Source organism: Engystomops pustulosus, chromosome 2 (genome assembly GCF_040894005.1).
Source record: "Engystomops pustulosus chromosome 2, aEngPut4.maternal, whole genome shotgun sequence".
In the NCBI taxonomy this organism is placed as follows: Eukaryota; Metazoa; Chordata; class Amphibia; order Anura; family Leptodactylidae; genus Engystomops; species Engystomops pustulosus.
In genome coordinates this window covers 64323112-64341101 of record NC_092412.1, presented here as the reverse complement: position 1 = coordinate 64341101, position 17990 = coordinate 64323112, and the positions used below count along the sequence as shown (strand labels likewise).

Below are 17990 nucleotides of genomic sequence, written 5' to 3'. Positions count from 1 at the left end.
CAGAAAAATTGCAGCCAAGGTAAGAATCGGAGTTAAAAAAAAAGCTGGGCTTTGTAAAGAAAATTTCATTAACAGTACCGAGCAGAACGCAGCAGAACTAGAGCCTCTCCAGCCTGGCCACTTAGGAGACCATTCTGTATTCGTGCCAAGGCTTCAGTCCTTTGGTCCTCCACAGGTATCTCAGACGCAGCATCAAAAGGCACAATTTCATCAGGCAGACTTTCTGAGCCCTAGGACAGCAAGGACAAAGCAACATGAAAATAGGAATGCACAACTATACTGTATATGGCCTCTGGAGGTGGCAGACATTACCATAGCACAGCTACTAAGCTTTTCTGAAAGGGATCTCCAAATTTCCTCCAACTCTTCAGAACTTTTTGGTAGTTCATCACGTTGACTCGATTTCTTCTTTTTCTTTCTTTTCACCTTGCGGCTCTTTATGTGTGAAAACAATATAAGAATATATGTGGGATTTTTTTTTCTTCAACAGTCATCAAGTTTTAAATTACCGTATATACGCCGAGTTTTTCAGCACAAAAACATGCTGAAAAAACCTCACCCCTCAGCTTATACATGAGTCAATAAACTAAAAAAGAAACTTAATAATCTCCCTCCCGAGTCCAGATCCTCTGTGCGGTTCTCGGTGGTTCCTCTTCTCTAGCCGGCAGTCGCGTCCATGCGATCTCTCGGCCGACGGACACTACGATGCGGCGGTGTCGCCGCTGATGACCTAATCAGTGGCGACACCGTCGCATCATGCGTGTGAAATGGACACGACTCTTCTGGCTAGAGAAGAGAGAAGAGGAGCCGCGCCATAATCTATAGCAGCCAAGTGGATCCAGTGCTCCCCTCCCACACTTCAAGAGTTTATTAAATAAGTCTAACAATATAAATCAGGCTTGAATGGAGAGTGTATTTGAAGGGGAAATGCCCTAAAGGGTTTTAAAAATTATGGTGTTGCTGATTGGATACACCAGGACTGCTAAATAGGGCCCTGGTGGATGTACGTGGGAGCATAAGTAGCAGTATGTCAACATAGTAATTAACTCTATGAAAACTTTGCATAACATTGCGATATATGCCTTGTTGCAAGAATTGTATACTGCCTTTACCGTTTGACATCTTCAACTTATTGTGTCTCGTGGACTTATTCTATTGGACACAGGAGGATGAAGTACTTTACATTAGCGGATACCCTTTATTGTTCAGTATGCATGCTTACCTGTACCATAACGGTGCTCTTCCCTTTACAAAACTTTTCCAGCATTTTAAGGAACAAATGTGTTGTTTCCACCAGATCTTTTAAGAATGACCGTGGTTGTTTGGTTTCATCAAACTTACGAAAAAGCGCCAGAAACAGCTCTCGGTACTCCATCATATAGAATATGTTATCTGAACAAAGAACCGGTCATCAGAATAATTTGTATCGCTAAACAGAGTACTCATACATTGTCAAAACAAAAACATAAAATACATTGGTAAAAGCACAGGGTAACTCACTTTTTATAACTTTGCTACTTTCTCGAACAGATGAGTCTTTTGAATGATCCATTTCATTGACAGTCATGAGAAGTTCTTGATAGGCTTTTAGAGCAAGATGCATTCTGTAAGGAGAGAATACGTAGAATGTCAGAACAAAGGCTAGCAATAGAAGATACTGCTACCGCAACATTTGTAAGGTGCATTTCACACGTTAGGTTTTGGAAAGACAATATTGTAGTTATTTACATGGCCACTTTCAAACTGATGACCGTTTTGCCCACTGAAGTGAATGGGCGCATTGCCCAACGCACTGTGTCAGCGTCGCCCACCTTCCAATGGAGAGGGAAGGGGTGAGGAGCCCCCACTCCTGCATCTAGGCTTATGGTACACCCAGGTACAGCCCGGGTGAGCACATAGATAGCACGGATAGAAAAAAAAAATGTTTTGTCTTCATGAAAATTACAGTGTATGAAACTAATTTTCTTACAGAAATTAAACAAATGACCTACTTAGGAAAGTTTTTCTAGAGAGACATTTATCACCATTTTATTCTTCCTGATATTGTTGTCGTATTATCAGTGCTTTTACATCTATAAAAGGGTTTTCCCACGAACTAAAGTTAGGCCCTATCCATGTTTGCTTATCAGTAGATTGCGAAAACGAGGGGTCCGACAGACTAATGGAGCAGCCTGCCGCATATGAGTGTTCTGCTCCATTGCACGGCTGTCTGCTCCATTAATCTGACGAAGCAACGAGGGGTCCATCAGAAAACCCCTTTAAGGGTATGTTCAGACAGTTGCCATTCTTACTGCAGTTTTTCTGAGCCATAGCCATAAATGGATTCAGCGATTAAGACACAAGAGTCTTTTCATTACGTCTTCTGTTGATTGAAATCCACCGAATTTGGCTCAAACATTTACAAGCATTGTGTGTAGTTAGATTGGCAAAGCAGAAATAAAATACAGGCCCTTTTATCTTATATCAATAAAATAAGTCAATTAAAATAAAATTATTCCTCTCTGTAATCAGGATTACAGATTTGCTCTGCAGCTGTGGGAACTTTGAATCATAACTACGGTGGCCGTAAAACAGGAGACGGCACAATCAGTCCAGGAGTGTGTGAAACTATTTCTTCTATGAAGTAACTCACCTGCGAGCCCAAGAGGTAGCTTCTTTTTTGTCAGTCAGCATCATCTCATAGTAATTGGTGAGATTTTGCTCTATAAAATGGAAAGTGCGTATGCTGGCTGTTTCAGATACAAGTTCTGGCCTAAACTGATGCACACGATTGAAGGCCATAAAAAAAGCTATAGACCAAAGGTAGTAGGTCTCATCATGCTGTTGCGCTTTTTCACGAATCAAATGATCCTAAAGAAAGACATAATAAATTAAATGTGTGAAGGTAAGGGACATGAAACTGAAAGCCCTTCTTAAAAGACCTTGAAGAGTAAATAAGCATGCTTCACTCCACTGATAACAGAGGCCAATGGAGTGAATGACACTGATATACATTAGTTCTTTTGTTTGCTTTTTTTTTTTTTTAATACAACTTCTGAGGCAATAAAAACATATGTATTTAAAAAAAAATAAAATTAATTTATTTTTTTCTGCAGACAACCATGATGAAAACACCGGTCTGTTTCAAGAGCATCCAGACTGAGATAACTGTAGAGCAGATTTATAAAGTTGTCTTTATAAAAAGTTAAACGTTCTTTGTTGTCAGTCAATTACAGAGAAAAGGAACTAAACCAAATCAAGCTGCGCTCTGATTTGTTGCCAGGGATAACAAAGTTTTACTCTGGCTGCTTTTTGATGCTTTTGCATCTGTTTCTCCTTTCATTGACACTATTATTTACCTTCACAATGTACATTAGGCGATTATAGCAGTTCTCCAAGAAGTCTATGCAGAACTCCTTTAAAAAGAGGCGAACATTTAAAGCAGAACGACGTCGCGCCTCTGTATCCTTGGCTTGTTGCTTCCTCTTTGGAACTCTCTTTAATTCTTTTCCAATGTCATGGCTGTAATTCTGAAACTGTTCAAAAAAACTTTCTTATTTCAATACAGATTTCTTAAAAGTGGTACTCTAATTTAGGACAGGTATTACATATCCACATCATGTGACATGAATGTATGATCCATACAGGTACCAATGAGAAGTCAGAACCACCTTTATTCTTTGGATCAGTTTAACTGCAGAGAGATTCAATTCCAATGTTTGATTTCTTAATCCTCTTCCCGCCAATGTCCTTTTTCATTTTTTGCTTCCCTTCTTTAAAAATCCAGCGCTTTTTATTGTTCCATGTAGGAATCTTTATGTGGACTTTGTTATGTTTTCTACATAATAAATTTTACTTCCTAGTGATGCTATTTAACATCTCATACTGTGTACTAGGAAAAAAATTCCAAATGTGGTGAAATTGACGAGTCTATGTAACTTCACAGCCTTTTATAATGTCTTCCCTTCTCCCACCCCTTTGCCAGCTGTAATCTCACACGGTGTAACCGCCTGTGAAGCTACTGCAAGGAGGAGCTTTGGTAAAACCACAATTGCTCTTCATTAGCATAATTCTAAAAATTGATTTTAGACGGATTGAGGAAATGGATAACAAATATCAGAAGATTACCACAGTCACAGTGCCTGGATCTGAGAAAACATCCCTGGTTTATCATGCTTGATATTGATGGTAGATTTCTTTTACATACTGACCGGAGTATCTTCTACTTCACTTGGAATATTCTTCATACAATTCCAAATCTTCCTGTAATGTGACAATCACTGCTGACAATTAAGAAATCTTCTTTGAGAATAAGTCACCATTGAGACCACAAATCGCTACCTTTTTTCCTCTTTAAAGCTTCAATTTAAAAGGGCATCTAGCGCTAGAATGAAGGACTTTATGCACATGAGCCGGAGGGACTATGAAGTCTAGAGCCCTTCAGCCTCATTTGCATACAGTCTTTTATCCTGGAGGCAGATGTCCTTTTAAGGGAAACTACCAGTTACTATGGCATTACAAAGCTTAGCCTGTTTCATCAAATGGCTTTATTGTAGTGTACTCCCAACAATACTTGCTACAATAAATCCATTTGATGAAACAGGCTATGCTATGTTTTGGCAAATTTCCTCCATACAGCAAACTGAGAATAATTAAATTGAAGAAGATTTCTTAAACGTTATGAGCGATTGTCCCATTACAGGAAGATTTGGAACCGTGTGAATACTGCAAGTATTACAAGTAAAAAAAGCTTTGTTCAGATTATTTTAAGACTTTCTAATGTTGGATTTTGGATCCATCCAAAAACCCTAGAGAAGGGTGAAGCACTAAGAATCTCCCCTCCCTTAAAAAAACAAAAACAAGCCCCTATACATCTATGCAAAACACAAGACTGGAAAAGGGGTTTAACAACAAGCAGAAGAGTCTTCAAAAAGTGAAACGATGTTGTGTTTCCCATCACCTTAACATCCACAAACAGAAATACTTACATTATGAAGCCCCTTGTGGTAAATGACATCTTTATCTCCAATAGACTTTAAACCCTGAACTATATAGGAACCACCAAAACGGGAATGCCTACAACAAGAAAAACACAGAACAACTATAAAAACAATAACGTCCATGAGTGTCAAGTTAATAAGGCAGTGATGTGCATAGTTACCACTCTATTTAATTGACTTTTTCACATGAAGCACTTGCAGGGTTATGTGATGAGGGTGGTTTGATTTACATGATATGATGATATGAGTGAGATGGCCAAACAAAATTGGTGTCAAATGTATGTGCTACGTTGTGCTGTTTTGTGCAGCAGAAATTTGTTTGTGCCGCTATCATTTTTAAAATATTAATGAAAATTTCCAGAGGTCATCAGAGGTCAACCAGCCCCCCCCCCCCCACACTGCCCAAATCAAACAAAACTGGTGCCGAACAACTCTGCTATGTTTGTGCTGCTTTTGTTTTGAATATATGAACAAAAAATTAAAGGTCAAAAGGTCAACAAGCCCCCCCCCCACAATAACCAAATCAAACAAAACTGGTGTCAAACGTTAGTGCAGCAAAAATTTCCGTTTGTGTCGCTATCATTTTTAAGGTATTTTCAGATGTTTTCAGGCGTTTAGGATGAACTGGTAAAATACAAACCTAGTAACACTTCCCCGGTTTGATCACCAGGGGGAGCTAGCAAACATTGTATTTTTGAAGTAATGAACTCTGATGACCTCTGGAAAAAAGTATGAATATCTTAAAAATTAGAGCGGCACAAACGAAAATCTTTGCTGAACAAACCAGCATAAATGTAGCACAAACGTTTAACACGTTTTGTTTGATTTGGTTAATGGGGGGGGGGGGGGTCTGGTTGAACTTTTGACCTTTAAAATTTTGTTCATATATTAAAAATAAAAGCAGCACAAACAAAAATTTGAGCAGCACAAACATTGCTGAATTGTTCAGCACCATTTTTGTTTGATTTGAACAAGGTCGGGTGGGCCCAACTTCACTCAGGTTATGATCAGTACCATTTCATGTTTTTAGATAGGCGATTTAAAACATGGCCAATTGCATTTAGGTTATGTTGCCATGTTATACAGAAAGAACACCACATGTACCACTGTTTTACAGATACCGACAGAAGTGATGATCTATCAATGTATGTAGCCATATAAAGACCGACTGTGTTATGTATACTGTAGGAACAGTAGCCTGATGGAAGTAGAATACAGCAAAGAGGCAGCTTTAACAGAACCAGCCAGACGGAGGTACACAATAAAATTCAATGTTCAAAATTCATAGCATTTTAGAATTTAAGAGTAAGGACTTTTGTGGCTTAAATCACTGTAGGGCTTTCATAATATGTCTACATATACATAACAAAGTTTTCATGGTTTTAATGCAAAATAGAAGTGCATAATGCAGTTATCAAGATGCTCCAGCATTGGTAATGGACAGAAAAAAAATTGACAAATCACACAACTAGATATAAGAATTTGTATTTTAAAATGACATTATGTTTTGGCACTTCAAAAAGCGGTTTAATATTATAAACTTACCTAGTACCACGCTGAAAGACTCTGCTTTTTTTTTCAGCCATTTCCCTTTGTCGAAGAATCTCTAAATCTTTAAGGTCTGATGCTCTTTCAGCCGAAAACCTTCCCTGCCCAGTTGAAGCCAACTGGTCAGCATTCTGTAAAGTAGATCATTAAATTGGCACCATCTTAATATTCTTCCAGGGTAAAAGAGGCGGACTACAAATACCAAATGTTTACCCATATACCGTAGTAATTACACTGATAAGACTAGGTCCTATGCCAATAAAATCTTTATGTCACAGGACTTCGCTGATGATGCCCTGTGGCGAGTGAGGGGACTGAGAGCTAACCTGAACCAATTACTGTATACAGGCCTCCTACATGGACACCATTCCTATGTCACTGGTTAGAGGGGCGTGCTAAGGACACCCACAACTAGGACATCATCATAGTTGGTGTAGATACTGACCCATTTGAAGGGGCAGCAACCATAACTTGCTTAAACAACCAAATATCAAAATAATTCATGCCAAAAGGGGAGACTTTCTATGGCATCTCCTGACTATAAACGAAACCTCCAATGCTTTATCATTAAAATATGGGCAGTATGTCAGCCATATTTCACAGAAGCACTGACCCAAACTGAGTATCAGTCATCTAGGACGCCGACTGTCCCTGTGGTATAACTAATGAAGATGTGCAGGGCAGTAGTAGTTACCCAATAAACTGTATACTTCTTACATACCATCCCATATGTTTCAGACCAAAGACGGCTATTTAAATGAGGTTTGCTGTGTAAAGAATGTAAGCATACCTAATCTCTCAACTAACCTTGAGGAGGAAAAAAAAAAAATTATATACTGCCCCAATACATCTTGTACATTGTGTCTTTGCCAGTTTTGTTTGGTATTTTTATAGGGATTATTTTAAGCACACAAATTTTTCTATATAGTTTTACTTCCAAAATCTCCTTGCGACCCCTATCTAACTAGGCAGACGGCATAGCCCAGGGTTCAGTCCTGTTTAAAGCATTCAAAGGTCTTACTGTTTAAAACTAAACATGGCAAAAAATACAACACCCAATACATCAGAGGCATCAGAAGGCAACAGGGCTACACAATATGAGCAGTAAATCTTATCACAATAACCATTTCATGTTTTTACAAGACTGCTACAGAAAAACCAATGGAAGAAGCACTGCTCTACAGACACAAGGATAAAAAGCTACACTAGTTTATTGAGATACAGAACATATACAGTATTTTTCAGACTATAAGGCGCACCATCAATAAATGCCTGCTAAAAATATCTAGGTTCATTTATAAGGCGCGCCTGATTATAAAGATGAATGACCAGCAGGTGGCAGACCTGTGCACAGTTCAAGTCAGCTATTGTCTGTAAGTACGGTTCATATATAAGGCGCACCTTTGATTTCTGAGAAAATCAAAAGATTTTTTGTGCGCCTAATAGTCCGAAAAATAAGGTAATGGTACGGCTACAATTACCCATTACCTGCTACCTATAAAGTAACTGAATGCAAGGGTCAATCTTTGTGTATACGGATGGGATGGGATGGGATAACCCCCTCCGACAATGTTTTACATGTGAACATTTACGAGAAGGCTGCCTTAATGCAAACCCACTTCTGTGAGTAAAATCTTACAGTGATTCCCACGGAAATAGATCTACTTTAACTAAAATGACCATCATGTAAAACTGCGCTCTCCTCCATTCTGCAGCTGCGTTGGTAAAACTGTGCAGCCAATATACTTCTGCCTGTCATTGATGCAGCTCTTAAAATTTTGTCAGAAAGTAACCAATGGAAAAAATATAAAACAATTACTCACCTGATCTCGGAACATGAGAGAAACAGTTTCTAGAACATGCATGCTCCACTGCTGCTCTGTTTCTGAACTTGCCAAGAACTTCACAAGGTCATCCATACCACTCATGTGGATTGCCCATAATACCTTGTCATGAATGCTAGCATCGTCATCTACATTCTGAAAGAGGCAAATCGTAATGAGCAGGACGAAAATGAACAGTAAAGGCAAAATCCTTTAACATGAACACATTTACTTTGTCATAACAGCATAAAACAAATTTTGAAACTTACTGTATTTTTTTTTTTTTTACTGTAACAAAGAATGATTTACCTTTTCCTCATCTGGATCAGCAGGTACATGAAGTATATTTCGCACTAGTAAAAGAATCCTTTCAATAAGCAAGTTATGTTCCTCTTCACGCTGCTCCCAGTCCTATAGGAAAGCAGAAAAGGAAACTGGAGAACAAGCTATTTGCTATATCGCTTAAATGGTTAATTAAGAACTACAGTAACACTCTAGAACAAGAACATTACAAAAAAAAAAAAGAAACGGATATGTGTAAATAAACATCACTTACCATCTGAAGCAAGTCATACAGCTTTTCGCTCAAGACTACAAAAAGTCTTTCATTTGCAAAGGCCTAATAACAATATGAAGACACATTTAGTCAGATCAACTTGGCTGCTTCTAAGCAACCTATAAATAGTTCACTAATAGATGCAAAAATATTAGGGTAGACTTGTTACTCTGAAACAAACTGTGATCCTAGCTCCGAATGTTTCCAGCTGCTGAAACAATTCAGTTCTAATGCGGCTGAAAAATATACGTATTGACTCGAGTATAAGCCTTATGGTGGGAAATGCAGCCATTTCTACCCACTAAAATGTCCAATTTTCCCCCTATTAATAGAGTGTCCATAGCAACCCCCCCAAAAAAAAAACTATATGTAGTTTTCGCCCTCCGGCACGCTCTTCTCCCCACAGAAAGTCTTTGGGTTCTAGGTAGCGACTTCAATGCAATCTGCACACACAGAACCTAGGTGACACTGCTATGTTAATGGGTGCACAGGCAGATTGCATAGACATGCATCTGCCCGTGCTGCCAGGTACCCGAAGACTTGCTGTGGGGAGAAGAGGACACTGGAGGTGTATGCTGGAAGGCGAGTACTAGGTTTATTTATTTATTTATTTTATATACTTGACTGAGTATAAGCCAACTATCGTATATATTTGAGTATAAGCAGAGATTTCCAGCACAATTTTTGTGCAGAAAAGGGTCCCATTCGGCTTATACTCGAGTACATATAAAAAGAAATATCAGTTAGTACTCACTCTCCATCCTCTTCTCCCCGCAGTACCTCTTCGGTTCCCGACTGGGATGGCAGATACACAACTAGCAGTGTCGCCGCCTGCTGACATCATAGTTTGTGTGTTGCCATATCACCAAGGTGTGTATCTGCCAGCCCGATGAGGAAGAGGTGCTGCAGGGAGAAGATGATGTCGGGGGTCAGCACCAGAGGTTGAGTTATACTTTTATTTACAAATGGGGGCCCTCTGATGGGCACGATACCAACGAGCACCCTCTGCTGAACACAATAACAATGGGGGCCCTCTGCAGACATTATATTAATTGGTGGGGCTAGATATTCATAAGGGGAGACTACTGGACATTTTATTAGAGAGTAGCAGTTACATTTTCCACCCTAGGCTATACGCAAGTCAATATGTTTTCCCAGTTTTTTTTGGTAAAATTAGGACCGGGTCATTTGCTAAATGCATTGGCTGGTTTAGCTCTATTACAATAAAACCTATAAGGCTCATTTCTTTTGAATTTCCAGGAAAATGATCCAGTCAAGACTATTAAGAATGAATATTTTTTCACAAAATTTTCCTTGCATCTGATTTCTATGGTTGTCACCAAAAACATTCAAGTTTTATTGATCTTGAAAATGAACCTCACCTCTTTATATGCCTGTAGGTAGGACACAACCTGCAGGAAATGATGGCGAAAAGTGGGGTCTTGTGGAACTTTCCCAAAGCACAGAAATGCTGGCTGGGTCAAATTGACTATTAACCTGTAAGAAAGTGTTGCCCTAGTTATAAAACATCTGAAACTGACACACACATGCTGTCAGGTCAACCCGCTTATACTAGTTACCTGATAACAGCATCAAACAGCTGCTTGTCATTGTGATGCTGAATGATTAGAGGTAAAAGATCATTCTGCAGGATTTGGGCAGCACCAAGTTGTTGTCTGATATCTCTAGTTTCATCCTCATGGCGGAGATAACGGATTAAGTCTTTCACACTCTCTAAGATGGAACATGAAAAAACATTACCAAATTCAGGAAACAAAATTATCCATTCACTTAACGTAAATAGGAAACCTGTGGTTTTCCCATCAGTGTAAAGAAAACACCAATAAAATTACAACTCAACTCCTCTTAACCACACACAAAAAATATTGCCAAATAGATTACACTGATGGTGCTGCAAAATGCAATTAATGAATAAACAAAACTAAAATTACAAACCACAAATGAGGTGTCATTGCACAAAATTATTGCTTTGCGCAATTTTCGAAGCAGTTCCTGCAATACATAGCACCTGGGCCTACTTGAGATCATTTGTGTGTCCTATCCACAGAGGCAGCCACAACAAAAAGCCACCACCTCTGTCATAGATCTCATAAAAATAAAACCCATGACCCCTGTGTGTACAGAGTAATTGATAGCTTACGGCATTCAATATAAAACCTTGAAACATGTCAAATACAGGTTGTTTTGTGTACAGACCTCTGACCTACTAATATGTAAGAAATCCATCAGCAGCACCAGCAGTATGAAGAAGTGTAGATAATAGTTTAACAAATGTAGGAATACCTTTTTATTTGAACATATTGATGCTTGTTAGGCATAAACAGCTTTTAATTTTTATGCAAACAAAGAATCTGGTGCACTGTGCATGTAGATTATCCCTCCTGATTGTAATGCCACCTCCAAATCAAAGCTGCAAATCCAAATAGCCAGATCAAAATTTGGCAAAGCTCAATATACCTCTGCTCTTCCCTCTGCCAAATGTAACTTGACAGGACAATTGGGGAAGATGAACAAGGAATCAAGTTGTAAATACACAAGGTGGCAGGGGACCAAATAAGTACAGTGCTTCAGACCAGAGACAATGCCCACAGCAAATGAGTGCTGAAACATTAAAGCCTTACAAGTCTCAATAAGCCCAAATAAAGATATACCTCCACTTGTTGAACTTTTATCTACATGACCAAGTTCTGTGTTTACAATGTAGAGATATATCACTCATGACAACTATAACTATATGCATTCCAGGGTTTCTACTATTGATTTACAACAAGCATTTTACCAAAACGTTGTACTCACCAAGGCAATCAGGTTCTTTGTGGTAGGTATCACCCTCCAGGTACCCTAAGGCACTACACGTTGCCAATAACTCACAGTTCATCATGTACAAGTCCATAAATTTCTTGCCACTTTAAGAAATAATGGTGCTCGTCACCTGAAAAGTTATATTAAAAAAAAAGTTACCATTTTACATTAAACTTTATCGCACATGTAAGATTGTCTAAATTTGTGACCACAAAGCTGCTGCATTTGCTACTCATATTTTTGGGCAGAATAAAGCTGAGGTCCAATATCATTGCATCACCATGCAAAATGAGAGGTAGTAAGGAAACTCTCAGTGAAAAACAAATTGTCCCTTTCCCCATTCACAAAATATGGTAATGTTTTGTTGTGTAGCCCCACATTCAAATAGACAGATATTTATTCTGTTAGCCTTGCCAATAAATAATATAACTCACACATTATAAATAAAACATTAATACTACAACTGTGGGAACGCACATTACCTGATGTAGAGCAGTTCAAGGGCAAATCGTACTATTCTTATGTGCCAGCACACCCTGTAATCCAATTTAAAAAAGGGAAATTGTTTATTATTAAAACAGCAAAACAAACCTATTTCCATGGTGTAATATGAAAGAACTAAAAGGGGTTGTCCAATTATTCAATCCCTGGTATCCACATTTGTTAACATGCCTTCTACATGCATGGTACTGTAATCCACAGCAGATGGCACCTGTGTAAATCTGCATCACTTTTGTCCTTTTTGAACCCTACCTTAAGAAAAGCCACAATAAAATGACACTACAGAATTTCTATTTAGAGGTCACCGCGAGTAAAGATGAAACAAGTTCATGACCTGTAGCTAAGCACCGACCCCTTTCTAAAAACTCTTTCGAGTTGTATGGAGAGTTGCAGAATGTATCAACTATTTTAAAATATATATATTTTGTGCTTTTCTTAATTCTCCTTCTGCTAGGGTCACGAGAGTGCGCAGCAGAGAGAAGCAATGGAGAATGACAGGTAATAGTGTCACACTGTGTACAGGGTATAGGTTCACACAAACATAAAATGCACAAGACATCTCATCAGACTCGTGTCCGTCCATTAACTATCCATACCTGCCCATCAGACAAATACGGAAAGTGACCTTTGTAAAGATCTTCCAGCGTAGATAATGTCCAACTATTCAGAGCAGCAGCTGCACTGCTAAGAGGGGAGGAAGTACTGAGGAGCTGACAAAGGGCTGGGAGTAGGAGGGGAGAGGGAGGGCACATCACATAACCTAGGTTATGCAAGCGATCCATTTACCCAGAGGCCCCTCTCAACTAACCTACATTCTTACCCACTCAAGTAGAAGCAGCACTTCCCAACAGCAAGGACCCTACTGACAAAAATTCAGGTCACAAACATAAGGAAGCGATAGAGCCCTCCACCTCCCCTCCCCAGGTCACTTATTTATATAGTTATAAGAACAAACTGAAAATGCAACCTGACCCCCACACGTGTATGTAGGGAAAGAGAATAACCTGAATACATCAAGGTTAGTTGTTGCAGGTGTCACTTCAGAAGCCCCATCTATGATTCTATTGTACCTAGAAACAAACTTGTGTCATATTATAGATGAGAATCTCATCTTTCAGAGCCCATCAAGGTTACGGATCTGTGAGCTACAGACAGTTGAAAACTAGAACTGGATCTTTATCTGCAGCTCGCATTTCCATCTATGTCTTTAGCTTAGTCTGCATCTCCGGTTCAGAAACTCACAGAACCACAAGCCTAATGTGATCTTGCAGATGAGGTTTTTATCCCTAACCTCTCAGCGCTCTGGTCACAGTAGTACAGCGCAGAGTCCCGCTATTACCGCTATCAGCTCAGATCACAGGTGTTAACCCCTTAAATGCTGTGATCAGCACGACTGCAGCATTTAAATGGCTGCAAGGATACTCTCCCTGCTCGATCGTTGTCCCCCGCAGCGCATTCTGGGTTGCCAATCGTAGCTATGACAATCCCGGGGGTCTGAGCAAAGACCCTGTGGCTCTCCATAGTAAATGCCTGTAAGGTTCTGTTTGCAAGTTTTCCCCTTTAACGGAGACATCAGAGACCGGGGGAACGATCACCTCTGACTGGGAAATCTGATCAGAGCTGTATTGGGTCTGATCAGACTCTGCAACTCTGTTTAACCCCTTTAGACGTGACAGCCGAGTCTTTAGAGCAGGCAGCCGCTCCGGCCATTAGACAGGGTCCTGCTCTCGGGGCTAGCGCGGGAGCAGCAGAAAACTGCAGCAACGTCCAAAGATGTCGCTGCAGACTCTAAATCTGCGCCCGCTGGTGTCTAAAGTCCAAATAGAGTTAATGTACTGCATTTGCATAGTTGAAACATTTAAGAAATCTTTTTTTTTTTGCACCTTAGCCTTCCAAAAGTCATAACCTTTGAAATTGTCAACGTAGTTGTGTGTTGGCTTGTTTTTTTACATCTTATTTTTAGTTTTTAAGTAGTTTTTCTTTATTATAATTATTTTGTAGTATTACAAAATAACCATATATACTCGACTATAAGCCAAGTTTTTCAGCACAAAATGTGTGCAGAAAAACTCTGACTCGGCTTCTACGCGAGTCTATAACAAAAAAAATTAACGCTGTACTCACCTTTCCGATGGCCCCCGCAGGTCATCTTCTTTGCTTGGATGCTCTGGCTCAATCTTCGGTTCACCTTGAACTGCCAGAGATGAACAAACAATGACGTCGGCAAGCGACTTATGTCATCGTTTGTGCTGGCCCAGTGCCCGAAGAGGAACCAGAGGACTGGCATGTTTGGGGTAAGTACGGGCGGGCTATGTGCCGGGGCGGACAGGCTATGTAGCAGGCCGGCTTTATGCCGGCGGCCAGCAGGCTAGCTATATACTGGCTGGAGGCTGTGATCAATGCATTTCCCAACCTAGGCTTATACTTGAGTCAATAGGTTTTCCAAATAGGTTTTTTTTTTGTGGTAAAATTAGGTGCCTTGGCATATACTCGGGTATATACAGTACTTTGTCCCCACAAGAAGGACACCGACATGAGAGCACTTGATCTCTTAATATAATACAATGTATTTCATGGTCAGAAACTGATTCTATTAGCCCAGTGATAGATCCTTGATCCTTAAAAAGTACACTGATGCTGGTTTTTTGGCTGTATTTCAGTGACTTTTTGGGCACATTGGGCTATTTGAGAAATTTGTGCCTTTTCAAGCAGTGCGTTGGAGTACACTGTGTAGCAGTAAACTAAAATGAAAGTTCAAAAGTTCAGCCAGCCCCCCCACATTAACCGAATCAAACAAAACTGGTGTCAAACGTTAGTGCTACGTTTGTGCTGCTATCATTTTTAATATATTCATACTTTTTTACAGAGGTCATCAGAGTTCATTTCTTCCAAAGTACAATGTGTTTGCTAGCTCCCCCTGGTGATCAAACCAGGGAAGTGTCACTAAGGCTACATTCACACTACAGTATGGGGGACGTATATACGGCCGATATACGTCCCCCATACACTCCTATGGGCTCACGGCCCTGTACGGGAGCGGTACGGTGCAGCACACGTGCGGCACCGTACCGCTCCGTAGCCCGGGGAAAGATAGGACATGTCCTATCTTTCCCCGTATTACGGCGCCGTGCGCCATTAGTTTCTATGGAGAGGGGCGGGGGTGAGCTGCGCTCACCTCCTCCTCCTCTCCCCGCGCTGCCGTGTGCCCGCCGTGCTACGGTGCGGCGGGCTCACGGCAGTGTGAATGTAGCCTAAGTTTGTTTTTTACCAGTTCATCCTAAACACCTCAAACACCTGAACATACCTTAAAAATTATAGCAGCACAAACAAAAATTTTTGCAGCACAAACCAGCACAAATGTAGCACTAACTTTTGACACCAGTTTTGTTTGATTCCGTTAATGTGGGGGGGCTGCTTGAACTTTTGAACTTTCATTTTTTGTTCATATATTCAAAAAGCAGCACAAACAAAAATTTGAGCAGCACAAACCAGCACAAACGTAGCAGAATTGTTCGGCACCAGTTTTGTTTGATTTGGGCAATGTGGGGGGGGGGGCTGGTTGACCTCTGATGACCTCTGGAAACTTTCATTAAAATCTCGAAAACGATAGCGGCACAAACAAAAATTTCTGCTGCACAAACCAGCACAAACGTAGCACAAACGTTTGACACCAATTTTGTTTGATTTGAACAAGGTGGGGGGGCCAACTTCACTCAGGTGGCTTGCACCTACTTAGTCTTTGTATTTCTCCTGCTTCAAATATTTGCACCTAGACACAATTCAACACAAAACTGCTTTTGGCAGCACAAGATTACCCCTATCCGGACAACAAGTGTAATTGTTAAAACGTCACGTTTATTATTAATCAATAACTCTAAAATGACAGTAGCATAGCCACTGAGTGCCCAATCGAGAAGTGTTTAAAAACACAGATGTACAAGGCTCACCATCTAGGAAGTATTAGAATAATAATGTTGTAAAAGGCCTTTGCATCAGATCCTGCAAAACTATTGTGGGTAATGAAGCACAAAATCCAATCCATCATAAGGCAATAAATACCCTCAGTGGGTGAGTGCAGTTGCTATCATATAGAACAGTCAGGTGGATCCGTTTCAAATAAACAGAATTGACAGGGAAATTAAACTAAATTCAACATAAAACTGATTTTGGCAGCACAAGTTTAATTTCCCTGCCACGACATTAGGTCTAATTTTTGTAAAATATATAAAAAGTCACAAACACACCCCTGCATTTGACAGCGAGCCAGAACTGCAAAGACAAATTAGGAGCAAAAAAATAAAAAAAAATAAAAAGCTGCTAAAGGCTCAGAAAGAGCACAGATAAACGATAAATACCCCCCAAGAGCCCAAACTGTAAAACAAAACCCACATATTTATCCCAAAGTGCCAACAAGGCAATACTCTGGTTTTAGTTTAGAATTGAATATTCATAATAAGTGCAGGACAACGATTCCCAACACCAAAGACACACTTTGGGACTATGCATGTATTTTAAGATGCTGGGAAACTTGCAAATACGTTTCCCGGGATGGGATAAGGAAAACGGGTTGTGAATGTATCTTAGAGAGAAGGGATTTAGTGTTTAGGAGATAGCTTTTATTAGTATTATGCACTATTCTTATACCATTTTTCCAACCATATGAATACAATGTCATTAAAACATTTGTGCGATGTGTCAAATAGGATAACAAAGCAGCTCGCTGTCTGTACCTGCACTCATTGTTATTTGTGGAATTTTGTCAGTCACATTTTCTATCAGTTATCACAGATGCTGTTGGCCGACTTCCAGACGTTTCTTTACATAAGAAGTCTTACATTTACTTACAGAGAGAGAGAGTTGGATACAAAGGAACCAAGAAGTCATTGGCTGCATTACCCATAGGATAAAATAGGTCAGCAGCTGGAGACATAGAAACCACTTCACTTCCGTGGAAAGAGAACATGGCAGTCTTTTATGGAAATGTGAGAAGTAAAATTAAGATGGCCCCGAAACTTAACCTTCTCTTCGTTACTCCAGTAATCAGGAGCAGGGAACCTTCTAAGACCATGTGAACATGTGACAACCTTAGTCTGATAATTAAGACTGTAGAGGCCTTTAAATAACCACAAAGTAATGTGAGTGCAGAGGAGAGGCTTTCCTGTGTAACTCCTTCTGTAGACACCCTGCCGAAAACGTGTCAAGATCATATAATTCTCCACAAACAAGACTGGATATAGACAAAATGTGCAAAATAAATACAAGTCATCAAATAGCCACAATTAGTTTTTTGTCTTTTTAATGTGTCTTCTAGGGGGCCAGGTGAAATTTGTGTAATTTTACTTCTATAAGGTTGCAGCCACATGATCAGTTTTTCAAATGCAGTTTTTGAAGCAAAAAGCAGGTGCGGATCATAATGGGTGAGGACTTATCATTAAGCAGTGCTGCTGGTCCTTTATTTTCACTCCGCTCCTGGTTTGGGCATCAAAAACTGCATCTGAAAAGAAAAAAGAAACTGAACATGTGGATGCACCCTCACGGTTCAAAAATGTTATTTTTTCCAGTTGTTTTGATATCATCCCCAGTAAAAAATTTGGAAAAAGGGGTATAGCCGCCACCTTTGTACTCCTTTACAGCTCAAGCTCCTTCTCAGAGGGAAGGAGCCTGCAGCTCAGACAAGGCACATGTTGTTTTTTGAAATACATCCAAACCAAAGGCCAACCTCTGTGACTACCCCAGGATTTTGTCAGGATGCAAGGTAAG

At 39.9% G+C, this 17990-nt stretch overlaps 1 protein-coding gene across 2 annotated transcripts in view; it reads right to left on the bottom strand.

The window, feature by feature from the left end:
- TIMELESS (timeless circadian regulator) overlaps positions 1-17990 on the bottom strand; it is a 39220-nt gene that overhangs the window by 17654 nt on the left and 3576 nt on the right. The window contains exons 1-16 of one of the 2 annotated variants that reach the window (XM_072135024.1): positions 12827-12955; positions 12212-12265; positions 11724-11859; positions 10487-10640; positions 10289-10403; positions 8907-8969; positions 8660-8761; positions 8351-8506; positions 6525-6658; positions 4968-5055; positions 3339-3515; positions 2633-2850; positions 1501-1604; positions 1223-1392; positions 313-435; positions 79-230 (exon numbers count right to left, since the gene is read on the bottom strand). In XM_072135024.1, the coding sequence (XP_071991125.1) occupies positions 79-230; positions 313-435; positions 1223-1392; positions 1501-1604; positions 2633-2850; positions 3339-3515; positions 4968-5055; positions 6525-6658; positions 8351-8506; positions 8660-8761; positions 8907-8969; positions 10289-10403; positions 10487-10640; positions 11724-11820 (1853 nt within the window). In that variant the 5' untranslated portion in view covers positions 11821-11859; positions 12212-12265; positions 12827-12955. Of the gene's footprint in view, positions 1-78; positions 231-312; positions 436-1222; positions 1393-1500; positions 1605-2632; positions 2851-3338; positions 3516-4967; positions 5056-6524; positions 6659-8350; positions 8507-8659; positions 8762-8906; positions 8970-10288; positions 10404-10486; positions 10641-11723; positions 11860-12211; positions 12266-12826; positions 12956-17990 lie in introns of those variants that run through there. The other variant, XM_072135023.1, reaches the window with a different exon arrangement.